The 14,152-nt window shown below is 30.9% G+C and overlaps 1 protein-coding gene across 2 annotated transcripts; it reads right to left on the bottom strand.

Moving 5' to 3' along the window:
• Positions 1-8,974: 8,974 nt before the first annotated feature.
• Positions 8,975-13,058, bottom strand: LOC100801134 (GRF1-interacting factor 1). Of its 2 annotated transcripts, none has more exons than XM_003521714.4 (4): positions 12,578-13,058; positions 11,323-11,399; positions 9,795-9,879; positions 8,975-9,612 (listed from the first exon to the last, which is right to left on the bottom strand). In XM_003521714.4, the coding sequence occupies exons 1-4, from the start codon at positions 12,656-12,658 to the stop codon at positions 9,178-9,180; spliced, it is 678 nt and encodes a 225-aa protein (XP_003521762.1). In that variant the 5' UTR covers positions 12,659-13,058; the 3' UTR covers positions 8,975-9,177. The 2 variants fall into 2 exon arrangements, with proteins under 2 accessions (XP_003521762.1, XP_006577302.1); XM_006577239.4 differs by lacking the exon at positions 12,578-13,058 and adding an exon at positions 12,017-12,535.
• Between the last annotated feature and the right edge of the window lie 1,094 nt (positions 13,059-14,152).

Raw genomic sequence — 14,152 nt, 5'->3', positions numbered from 1 at the left:
TATAAAAATAAGTAATTTGATATTTTTTAAATATGTTATAGAAAAAACCTTTTCAACAGTGAAATTTATATGTTTTGAGAAGATATATATATATATTAGAAGATTATGTCTTCCCGAGAATTTGGGACTTTATTTTATCATGTAATAATAGTTTATTAATTAAGCATAGAGCACTTTAGGATGATGAGTGGATTGATTTTTCTTTTTAATTTTTTTTTCTATATTCCGATTGAAAATTATACTAAAAGATGTTTCTCATAATTAATTGCCAGTACTTTCTCTCATCTTTACAATTCTTTATAAAAAAAATTGTAAATATTTAATTGAAAGAAAGAGAGAATGACAAGAAAGTATATGTACATAAAAGATTTGAATTATCCATATATTCTATTTCTTCGAGAATTAATCTCATATAGTAGTTTACGGTTGTGAGAATATTTTATTTTCAGCAAGAAAAAAAATATGAATTCATCATATACATTTTCATTTATCTCTTAAAAGGACTAAATTATGAATTAATTAGTGAAATAAAATTAATTGGAAAAAAATGAATTGCAATAAAATTATGTTACATTATTTAAACTACATATATACCAAAAAAATTTCTGTAAACTACAAAAGAAAGGATAGAATGGAATGGAACCCAATCTATTCAATTCTATGACATATATTCACACACATGTATCTGCATTTTTCTTATTCTTGAATTTGGAGGGATGAGATTGAACCTACTATTTTCTTTTGTTCAATTATATATAAAGTAATTATAATTTCTCAGATCGATGTTCTAGACTTGGTGAAGCTATCACTTTGGGTGGTTGATCAAGGCTAAAGGTCAATTAAGATTCTTTTTACCCCTCATCATGTTAGGTTTCAAATTACTCTCAATCTGAATCTTCTATTTCATTTTAAATTAATGGCTTAGATTAATTTTAAAATGCTACTCTAAATCTTGCACCTGACCTCTCTTTTCCAATGCCTAACCTCTCTACATCTTTCGATTTCCTGTTTGTAGTGATTGGTGAACGTTGGCCTTCCATTTTTTCATCCCAAACCAATTCTCCATGATTAGGAAGCGCTTCAAGCTTTGAGACGATGACACCATAACATCTTCTTATCCCGTAACGTACAGTTCTCCTCCACAATTTATATCTTCTTATTGGATAACAATTATCTAGCACAAGGAAGCTCTTCGAGCTCTGTAGCGGTGACAAGTATACTTATTTTCATATTACATGATGATGTTATCAGTTAGCCTTTTCCTTTTTTTTTTATTATTATTTAAAGGATTGGAGTGTAATACAACAAGATTGAATCAAAAATAAAATAACTAAAGTTTAAATTTCAAGTCTACCACCAACAAAATATTTTATATAGGATTTTATGAAGCAAAAAAAGTCACATATATTAACAAAATGTTACATATTTTGACAAAAAAAAAAGCTCAATATATAACTTTAAAGTAAAAAAAAATTTAAAGTTTGATTTAGATCTTACTAACCATATGTAATATAAACAAGACAACTTGCATGTAGGAAAATTGGTCTGAGTCATGAGCAACATTTTTCTCTTCACTCATGCTTAACTTTTTTTTTTTTTTTTACTTTTATTCAATGTAAGATTTTACTTCAGTACTCCAACATTATGTGCATTCTGTGCTATGCCACGAATTACCTGTTACATGGTTGTTTTTCCTTTGCTTGTTTAGGTGGAAACAGTGATGAAAATGGTTGTAGCTGGACACAACGCACCATTCATTGTCTCGAGTTCATATATATTTTTGTCCTCTTTATCCTTGTCTAATTTTATTGTTATACGTAACCATTTAGTTCTTTCAGGTTTACATACTCGATCTGCACTTGCTTATATATATATATATATATATATATATATATATATATATATATATTGAATGTAAAATAATTTTATACAGTTATTTAATTACAATTTAATGTTTATATGACTTTTAAAAATATTTAACTTAAAAATTAACAAATTTATAATATATAATAAATTATGATTGAATGATTATGCAAAATTTTTTATTTTCTGAGTTAGTGTATAACCTGTTTTTTCATAAAATATATAGTTAAAAGTATTTTAAATAATATATATAAAATGAAGGGTATAGAAACTTCGAATTAATAGAGTATTAATAGTGTTGTTACTTTTGTTCCATATCCATCTTAATTAATTAAAGAGTGTAATTCGATGTTTAATTTATGTTTAGTATAAAAGCACGTCATTACGCATCAAAAAACATTACGTCATTGAAAACGCAAAAACATCTATTTTAAATAATATATATAAAATGAAGGGTATAGAAACTTCGAATTAATAGAGTATTAATAGTGTTGTTACTTTTGTTCCATATCCATCTTAATTAATTAAAGAGTGTAATTCGATATTTAATTTATGTTTAGTATAAAAGCACGTCATTAGGCATCAAAAAACATTACGTCATTGAAAACGCAAAAACATCTATTAGTTGCGTAGGAGATTCTGACTGAAAACTAATGTAATGAAAATAGAAATAAGGCTGAATATTTTAAAAGGCAGCCATATTGGAAAATTTGTACCCGGCCAGAAAAAATAAATAATGCAAAAGCGATTTCTAAAATGCACTTGGCCTTATGCATGTGGTTTAGGGCTACTTTCCTACCTTCCAGGAAGTTTCTTTCCAACTTTTCCCGTTACAAGGCCCTTCCACGTACTATGAAATGGGTGGTATTATACTTTAACTTAAATAAAGCGCTTTGAACTACTGTTTCCAATTCATATATATTATTGTGAATAAAAAACCCATCAAAATCAAGTATTTTTCATAGCAAAAGATATGCTTCAAAATCTTACGGGCAAAGACTCTTCTTCTGGTGCCAATGCTACCACAAATCGTGTAGAAGGAAAGGTTCAGCATCAGGTTCCTAGCCATCCACAATATGCTACTGCTATTGAGGACACAATTAATGTCCTCGTACTTTTCCAAGAAACAAACTTGTTTTAGAGAGACAGTCATCGGATTCTATATATTTTATGATTCCATTCATAAAAACATGCTCTTTGTTTGATTGATTGATATAGTATTAGTGTAATTTAATTTTCTTACATCGCCGTGAACTTAAATAACCTTGACTCTTGACTTTACTTAATACAAATAGGAAAAAGATTGATATAACATAAGTGGAATAACTTTTATTATTCTATTTAATTTTAGAGAATATTTTTATAATACAAAAAAGTAAGTGAAATAGATTATTTTATAAACTGTGAGTATGATTTGTAATACATATTATTAAATAATATGTAAAAAATACATTATTAAATAATTAAAAATAAATCTATTTAATTAGCCAAATATTTTATTAATAGACTAAATAATAGCAAAAAAATATTCACTCGGCAAGAATTTGACAAATTCGTATACAAAGAGACGCGCGATTAAAAATCACTTTGAATATATAACCTTTAAAGTCATTATTAAAAAAGGATATCATATTATATAGCAATTCATTAGTAGATATATTGTCAATATATTTTAATTAAATTAATAAAAAATTATTATATTATATTAGCTGGGACCAACAATATTTAACTTTTTTTCATGATAATATATAAGTTTAAATATTATATATGAAAAATAGATTATTTTTAATTTATTACTTAAAATTCACTTTTGGTTATAAAAAAAATTATGTATGTTATCCTTGTTAGTATCTATCACGTTATCACTTAAGAGAAAGAGATTAATAATAAATATTACATTAAAATATAAAAAAATTTAAATACATAAATGATCAAAAATAAATTTTAAATAATAAATTAAAAATAACTTATTTTCTAAATATAAAAAACATATTTAAACCTAATATATAAAACACTCATGGTGCCTACCACGCTATCGCTAGCAAACATAATTGATTTGCTTAACCATGCTATCCAAAGTTTTCACCGAGTTTAATATTTTATGTCACAGCTAACCAAGACACTTAAATAATTAATTTTATTTTTTTATAATTTGTACCCACTCACTTTAGTATTTTGCATCCCCCACTATATATATATCCTCTGTCGCTTAGCCAGAGAGAGGATCATTGAACATTCTTAACTTTCCTCATTCTTCTGGAGTTTTAACGTAATATTTAATTCGTGCATTGAGTCGTTTTCATTTCACTTAGACATATGTGTTCACTCACTTTTGGTCGTCACAATTTAATTAAATCATCTTTTAAAATTATATCATCATTGCAATGAAAATAAATAATTAAAGATATTTTTAGATTATTGAAAACAATCTTATTCATATTTTGTGTGTGTGTGTGTGATATCTAATTCATATTGAACATACGTACTACAAAGGTTTTTTTTTTTTTTAAAAGGCAAATTTTCAAAACCCAAAGAATTAAGAATAAAAAAGCACCAACCTGCAGATCTGATTATATCACAAAAGGATATATATACAAACAATCAATGAAGTCGCATAGACTAGTTGAATGAAGACCAAATTAAACTTCTTCCTTCCAATCTAGAAGCATGGGAATGGAATTATAGACCGTAAAAAAAAACTTTGTTGAGCAGAGAGTAAGGACTAGGATTTCGAAAACGACCGCAACGTAAAATATCGAGAATAAGAAAAAGGAGAACCACAATGGCACGCAGTCACCTAACGAAAACGAAAACCCTTCATCGATCCATGCATATAGTAGTAAGTAACATATTAGGGTCACGCACCACTTTTCAACGCCCACTTCTTCGTTTTTCCAATTTTGTCGTTTTCCTTGCCCATTAAATAATATATAACCTCCTTCTGGGAAGCCTCGGGTCTTATTATTGATCATCACCAAGTTGGAATGAAGCCTATAAATGCTTCTTCACCTTTAGACTTATCCAAGCAATTAAACCATATATATCATACATATAGCTTTGTTATAGGTCTAGATAATACACTACAACACTCAAATGGGAAAACTGAGGTATGATCCAAATTGCTACCACCACAAGGAAGCCAATACCTTAAAGACCATGCAAAAAAATCCAAAGAAAACAGTGAAAATAACCTACATATCGAATCCTGTGTTGGTGAGGGCCTGCGATGCTTCTGAGTTCCGATCGGTGGTTCAACAACTCACTGGCAAGGACACCAACAAGAAGGTTGAAACCCCGCGTAAGGAGTATAATTCTACTTTGATGCAACAAAGGGTCATGCAACGTGAAGATGCAGGAAACGGGTTGTATCATTACAATGGATCAATGATGACTTCTCTGGAGTTGGATGAAGATTACTACTGGAAAGAACTTGCACGTTCTCTTTTACCGTCACCCAGCTGTGTAGTACTTGTATGATATATTAATTAGTATTTGTGCAAGTAATAATCAACAAATTGTTGCTACTGCTTCCACTGGCAGAGCTAGCAAGGTCCATGAGGGAACCCTATTTCCCTCCTTATTATATAAAACTTACTATTTCCTATGCCTTAGCCTCTTACTTACAATCTTAGTTACATGCATCCTCTCTCATTTTGATGGCCTTTTACAATTTGGTTTCCGATCGAGGTTAAGGTTACTTACTATAGTATAACTAATTATAAATATTTATTTTATCAGATTAGTTTAAGTTGTAACCTTTGTACATGTTATAAAAATACAAGTTGGAGATGCATGTGTTTTTAAAAAATAATGTGCAATGCAAATTGTATGTGTATTCAATCATCATGAGAAAATCCCCCTAAGCTTTGACAGTTTGACCTTTAACTCCTCAACTTTGTAAAATTAAACAGCTTTTGAAAACCTGTTGAGAAGTACGAATTATATCTGACATGTAGAAAATATAACTAGTAATTTCTTAAAATTATGAAAATTCAGTTTAAATTAAAGATATGGAGCCAAACATGCTATTTAAAGAGAGCGAGGGTTCATCTTGAAGCGTGACGGGAAATTAAGATCTTCATTAGCATGTAATGTCATGAAAGAAGCGTGATTGGGGGATTCACTGGAAGAGCATCACAAACTCGATCGCAAGAGCATCAGCACACTCATTTTCTTCTCAGAAGATATCAATTGGCGAATTAATTAACTGAATAAGCCTCCAAGTTTTAGAACCTCCGATCCTGAGGAAGTCCGAAACATCGATCCCTACACCTATAGCAGCACCATCGACATTGAGGCAGATCCAGTCATACTTAGAAAATTTTAAAAGCGGATAGATATTACATAATTTCAACATCAACTATATATACAATAACTTTTTCTGAATAAAGAGCATGTGAATTTACACGAAATTTAACGTGAAAACCTCACATTTTAAAAATAATTATTGATTAAAATTTGCTTTTCTCATAAATTTTAAAAGCTATTTTGGTTATGATGAAAATTAATGTTAATTAAATAAATTGACAATTTGTAGATTTTATCTAATTATGAATTGATAATTAGCTAGGATAGGATTAAAACTATTTTTATATTATTTCTAATTAGTTAAAGGTGTAAAATACTTTAGGGTTTATTTTGATGGTTAGATAAGATAGGAAAATTATTATATTTTGTTTGTAATTAATTTTTTGGTAAACCAACAGGGGAATTGTTTATCCATTTAGTATCTTGATGATTTTGTTATTGGAACAACAGAGTTACTTGTCATCCCTCTCACCATTTCTATAACCTTTATCATCACATTTATCATATTAATCACTAATATCATTATTGTCATTATTAATATTGTTATTATTATTATAATCATCTCTTTATCATGATAGTTATTATTGTCACCTTTCCTATAATATTAACAACCATCATCTTAATTATTTTTGTAACTGTAATTACTATTATAATTATCATTTTCACTTGTGGTATTGTTATTATTGTCACTACAACTATTATAGTATTATTCTTATTATTGTTGTTCCAGCACAATATTATCATTCTCATCATCATTATTATTTATTTATTCTTGTTATTATTGTCACCACCAATAAATATAATTTATTTGTTCCATGTAAATACGGAATATAATTAAAATATATCATGCATTTATTCTATCATCCTATTCTTATGTTACTCTTATATATTATTATATCTTCACTACTAAACAAGTGCTTAAACTCAAACAAGATTCATATCGTGTTTCGAAAATTAAAATTATTTTATGAATTACATATATTAAATTACATCAAATATTTTTTTATACTGATAATTTTATCAAAAAAAATAATATTTTTTAATCGGTGTTGAGTATAAAATTGTTAAAATCGATATTTAATTCAATCGGATTTTTTTTGGGTGAATTTTAATTCAATCAGATTAACGTAAATATAAGTTGATTGAATCCGTGAACAAAAGTCAAACCATTTTTTTTTCTTTTTCATTGAATTGGGTACTCATCGTCACCCATTTGTATGATCAATGCCTAGTTGCCTACCCCTACTTGGCATACAGAACTCGTACTAGTTAAATGAATTTGCAAGTGGTGCATTAGATACATATATATAACGTGAACGTTTTAAAGTTATTTTATTTATTTTTAAAATTAAAAAATATATCGTTAATGTGAGATACAATTTCTTATTAGTAGGACATGCCATATACCAAATCTATAAATTTTTATAACACATCCATAGTATCAAGTCTCTAATGAATAACGAGTAGGTTCCCTCGTCCTTGCCAAGCAAATAGACTTCCCTGATGGCATCCTTGCTCCGCTGTAGCAGTCTAGCGCTTAGATACTTTCTTGTTCTTATTGCTTTTGTTTCTTACCTCTTTTCTTTCTTTTATTCATGCATCACATACACACACAAAAAAAAAATACATAATTTATATTTATAATAAATGAGAGATTCACTTGTTGCAAGAGTTAGAATTACTCTTAAAGTAAGTGTGGTTCTCTCCTCTTTATAATAATGAAATATAATTAAACCGTTGAGCATTTTTTTTACTATGTAAATAAGAATTTCATTTTTATTTTAACACCTATGTTTTAATTTCGTTTTCCTTTCGCGCATGCATCTCGTTACATCTCCTATAGCACTTCCTGATTTCTGTCTTGGTTCTACACTTTCATAATTGGAGTTTCCGGTTCTGAAGCTCACAAAACTACGTCTTTATTTCCATTTTCCGTTTTCACTTAAAATTTTAAGTGAGATAGAAGTAGATAAAAAACAGTTTCTTAATTTGAGTGTGTGTGTGTGTTACTAGAGAGATCGTAGAAAACAATAAGTTGAAAAATTATAGAATTAAAAAAATTAGTTTCTACTCGTTACAGAAAAAGGTGGACTAATTTATGTCAAGTTACTGATAATTTTATTTTTTATTTATTCAGAGTTCAGATTAAAAGAAATGCACATTACTTTCAATTATCCTCAATTTTTTTTTTGTCAACTCCTCGAAGTAAATACAAAAAGGCCGTACTTCATGGGCCTTATTTTTCAAATTTTACTAAATTTTCAATAAAGTTTTCGCTCCCGAACTTTTAAAATTATTACATGTGTCAAAATCATCATAAATATCTAGAATTTTAATTAAAAAGTAGTTTTTTAGAAAGTAAAAAAAAAAGTCACATAAAGATGAATTTATTTGATTTTAATAATAAACTTAATTAACTCAAAAAACGAAATAAATTAAAATTGCACAAATTCACAATCGAAATCATTAAAAATTTAACTTAACTCAAATTAATCCATCTAACAAATTAATTGAAGACAAGCTTTGAAGGTTAATTGAGGTATAATTTACCTAAATGCTATGAATTTGAAATCTAAACTTAATAAATAAAAATAAAAAAATTGTCTTCACTCTCTCTCTCTCTCAACTTGAAAATAATCTTGTATCACAGTATAAATTTAAAAATACTTATTGATTATATCCAAAATATGAAATGTAAAGACTGATACTACTATAAAATGTGAAACGGAATCTAACAAGATACCCTAACCGACCGCATGCAGAGCCACATGCCACGGGACAAGCACAAATGAACGCAAGGAACTAGAAGATTTGCTAATTTATGTTACTAATAGTAATGTAGAAAACATCAAGGCAAGCGTTTGCCTCAAGCACAAGATAAAACAAACATAATACATAAGCAGCTTAGAGTTTTCCACTACCTAGTTACTATCCCTTGATGTCATTCCCTAGTTCTTCTTCCCAACAAAAGCTGGCATTAATATTTTTACCATTTTGGGTGGCTAGCTAGTTTCCATCGTCGGCAATTTTGAGGTAAAGGTTTTCACCACCCTCTGAGCTTCCCCCACCTCGGCCTTCACTTGAACCCCCAATTTCCTGCTTGCTACTTCCCATGATACCCCTTCCACCACTGTGCAAACCCTCCCCTGTCGAGCCACCGCCACCACCACCACCGCGCACCAAGTCAGGAAACCCTCCTCCTACAGAGCCACTGCCTGATCCCACATTCACATTGCTGCCTTCACTTTGCAGCATGTGGAGTCCTGAACTCGACCCGAGTGCACTGTGCATGGCTTGCTGCTGTTGAAGTGCTGAGTATGGCTGCTGTGCGTACAAAAGGGACGAGCGTGCCGCCATTAGTTGTTGTGGTGACATCTGCTGTGTCTGTTGTTGAGCCTGCATGTAGTGTGCTCCCTGCTGCATCATCCCACTCGGAGGGTACTGCACCATCAAATCCATACATTAGTAATCAAAGTTCAATAAAAGTCATTGAAGTACTTTGACAAATTTCAATGCATGCATAAGAAATTGTTAATTTGGCAATAAAAATACTATTAAGCTCTTCCAATGAGTATCCAAACATGTGATCATTGCGCAACTTAATAAAACATGTATTTATGTACCTGACCAGGCATGGTGGGTGGTTGGGGTTGAGAATCAGCTATTGCAGCTAAGTACATGAGATTTCTCTGAAGCCTTGCTTGGTTCCTGAAAAAAATTGAGCACGAACTTGGTCTAACATCAACTCCAAAAGTTATAGCTGATATGGGATCTTAACATCCCTTTGTGCCCAGTTTTTGAGTGAAAGTATAACATCAAGAGTGGAGTACTAGACTTTGGTACCATATTAGAATTAGAGTTAATCCCCGAAGGCAAGTTTTCTCGAGTCACTATTAAATGTACCGTTTTGAATTTCAAGAACTTAAGTTACTAGCTGAAATCATGAGTGGTTGAGTTAAATGTTTTAAATGCACTAGCAGTCAAGATGTTTGGAAGAAAACCCTTTCTTTTTCTAAACACGCGGAAGTATGATTTCCACAAGAAACCTTTCAAGATAAATAAGTTAACTATTAATTCCAACTGCATACAACAAACCAAGCTTGATTTCATTAAATGAGGTCAGCCACACATATTGACAAATGACATCATTTAACTCTATATCCAAAACCAAAGCAAGGTTTTTTCAATGATTTCTCCTATTGTTTTCACTTCAAACATCATAACCGGTACTGACAGAAAAGGAATCTTCAGAAGTATAGAAGTCACATTCGAATCAAAGGGATGTGTTGCAGAAAAGGTATTTGTTGAGCTGTCTGTAGAAAAGTGAGAACTTTGGAAAGGATAGAGAACACATTATAATTTTGAAAGGCATGCAAATCAAAGAGGGACCAAGACCAGAGATTGCGGACATATCAGAAGAGTCCATTAATGCGAAGCATACAAATCCCCGATGGCATATAGAAAGGTGAGAAACTTGCCTATCCAAAGAAAAGACAGGCGGGAAACCCAAGGTGTTGTCTTAATAATGTTGAACGTAAGAACTTAGAAATTGCAAAAAAGATGTCACATGATAATCAAACAAGATCATAAATTCAGAAAAGCATTAGATGACATGAACTTTGCAATGTTTGCAGAAAGTTGTATTAAAAAAAGCAGTATTATACTTTTGTAGATTGTACTTTGCCCAAAGTGTGCAAGAATGTCTTAAATCGCTGCAGATTCCTTTTCAACTCAAATGTATATTCGATATTTCTAATAGCTAACATGTAGCACCGCAAAGCGTATATTTCTTGGTAAGTTTCGAAGTAACACAGGATTGTGTATGACACCAGATCAGCTATATTCTTCTAACACACTATTTCAATTTCCATTCGTTAATTAGCTTCAAGGTTGATTTTTACCTACCGTTACAAATATGTTGATAGGGTGGGAAAAATTCCCTGGTGGTGCAGCACCCTATATATTTGGTATGGTTTTATAGTTAATTAAATTGAACTTAGTTATCAATGTGGAATTCGCATCATCCACAGTAAATGACCCTGCCAACTAGCTATGTACCCAGATCGAGACACTAATATGCTTGACAAGAAATAAAGAAATGACACACTAAATTCATTTCAAACGTAACAGAAGAATAAGTCTAATTCTTACTCGGCACACTCGCTAAGCTTGCCTGAATTCTGGCTTTCAACAATCTTCAGAATTAAGGACTTGTTCTCATCCAGATACTGCAAGTAAAACGAGGGGTAAAATGTTAAACAAATTAAAGGATCAACATCATCATAATATCATATAATGCTGTGAAAAGTAATCAGGTAAAAGGGAGGGGGAGCAACAAAAGTTACAAAATTTCCTTGCTGGACTGTCTTTCTTTCAAAAATACTATTTGATGCAGGTAGATTTTAGAAGGTTAGAAAACAATGAAGATAGCTTAATTATTCTAGTTCATTAGATACAGTAAATATATACTTAGCTTACGTATAGTATATGAATTTATATCTAGTACTTTGATCTCATGTCTTAATTTCTTAACTGTCCTACCATTTGGGTAAGGAACTAGAACTGCACCATGTTAATCAAACCACACCCCTGGGTCAAACATTTCTTACATAACATTTCCCGATTTAATGAGTGTTCCCTATGATGCAGCAAAATGTTACCTTAATGAAATCTCAAAACTGATATAGAAGTGCAGGCATGTTATCAAAATCAAAGAATATTTCAAAAATTTACACATGTAATTTCAGGCTGAGCAGATTATTTGAAGGACAGTCTGAGAGAGCGTGTAATTAAAGTCTGAAAATAAGAGTAGCATGTGCATTAAAAGAGTCCGAAGTGTTGGTACGTTTTGATAGGGAGAAGGTTTGTGATCTCCAAACAAAGCATATTCGGATTCAGACATTGTGATCTGAAAGGTGAGAAAATGTGATCTGAGGTAGCGCTGAGAAAAGCACGCGTCATAAAAGCTCTGATGCAGCACATGTAGTAGACAGTGTGGAAAATGGAACAAAGACCCGAACATAAAGCAAAGCAAATTGGTGAGGAGAATATTTAGCAAACACTACTAAGCACCCAGTTAGAGAGATTACGTAACCGGTAGCAGAAGCTGACAAGGGAAAAAACAGAATAATAAAAAGAGAAGAAGAGAAGTGCATGTGTGAACAGAAACATTAAAAAGCAGGAAGCACAAGCAAGGAAGCGGTACTAAATGTGGCATACAAGACCCACAAGCATGCTGAGACAAAAGGGCCCCGAGCAGAGAGGGAACATGTGTGTATGTGTATGTGTCATATGGGTATGATCGAGACTAGTATATCCAAAGTGAGCTAGCAGAAGAGATAAAAGATAAGATGAAGGGGAATGGTAGTGCAGAGAGGAAGAAGCTGAGAAGAAGATAGAAACGGACCTGCTGAATGTGATCAGTAGTGACGTTGTTGGGGTAGTAGGCTGCCATCATAGGCTGCATCTGCATCAGGTGCTGCTGCATCTCTCACACACGCAATATATATATATATATATATATATATATAGATATACCTATATACTACTACTACTATGACTATATCTATATGATAGAAAGATGTACACTTTCTCTTTCTCACACTAAAACCAAACAAAGCTAGGCCTGCAAGAGTGCAAGTGCAGAGAGAAACTCTCTCTCTCTCTCTTCTCTGTGGGTCTGGGGTCTGGCTTTCCGTGTGTTCCCACTTTTCCCTTCTATCTCTTGGCTATTGCAATGATGCTACCACACGGAAACAAGATATTAGAAAGCGTCAATAGAAAGTGAAAGAGAGAGAGAGAGGAACAACACATCGGGGCTATTACTATTTTATTGGTTTTGACTCTTTCTACACATTATGGGGTCGGTCTCTTGAACTGCGTGTTCCTGTCCCTCTCCCTCTCTCTCTCTATATCACGTGATAGATGAGAGACAAGGAGAACAATTTTGACCAACTCTTCTCTTCTCATTTCTCACTCTATAATAATTACTACTATTATTTCTTTTAAAATTTCTTTACTTTCATATTTATTACTGTACTACACAAAACATTAAATATGCTTTTAAGATAGGAGTAATTAAAAAAGGAAATCGAAGGAGAAAATATTGTTGTTGAAGTATTTTTCAATTAAAGAAAAAAAGTGGTTGCTATTCGATATGGTTATGTGTGTAGGTCTGGAGTAGAAATATTTGATAAAAGAATTTGTCGTAAAAGAGAGAGTATCTCAGACACTCACATTGTCCTTAGGGTGGGTGTTGTCCTTGTCCACTTCGGTCTAATGTTGATGACGTTGGACTTGTGTAATAGATTCCGATGCTTCCATTCACTTCACCACCCGCTTCATTTCTCTACTAATCTCTATTAATTAATCTTAATCTCGTGCAAATCATTCCCCAACTCTTTCTCAGTTTTCTTTTTATTCCCTGCATTTTTTTTTTACTTCCTTTGCATTACAAAATAATGACAAGGGTTTTAGCAATAGACGCACTAATTAAAATATTATAAGACGTGGTAATTGAAATCTTGTAAATATTTATTGGTGATATGAAGTTTTAGTTTAAATTCTTTAAATCTAATGCTTCTATTTTAATCTAACCATTAAAATTAATAATCTTCCATATAATGTTTTACTACTTATTTTTAATGTTTTAGCATAATTAAATACTAATAGTAATACATATTTTTGCTATTAAATACTTTAACTACTAAAATCCTTCTCAACATCAAATTAAGTACTTTCATTAATATCGTTAGTATTAACATTAAATAACTTAATTAATACTAAAACTTTTATCATTATGACACATTGCAAAAATATACTCTACTTTAATATATTCATTAAATTTATAAAATTAATGCGTGAAGTTTTTTATATTCATGATATTAAATACGTTATTTATATTTAAGAATTTCTTGTCTAATACTTCAATTAATGTGCTTATCTATTACTGGACCTAAATATAAATAAAATTAATCAATTT

Source organism: Glycine max, chromosome 3, assembly GCF_000004515.6.
Source record: "Glycine max cultivar Williams 82 chromosome 3, Glycine_max_v4.0, whole genome shotgun sequence".
Taxonomy (NCBI): Eukaryota; Viridiplantae; Streptophyta; class Magnoliopsida; order Fabales; family Fabaceae; genus Glycine; species Glycine max.
This window is presented reverse-complemented; position numbering and strand designations above follow the sequence as displayed.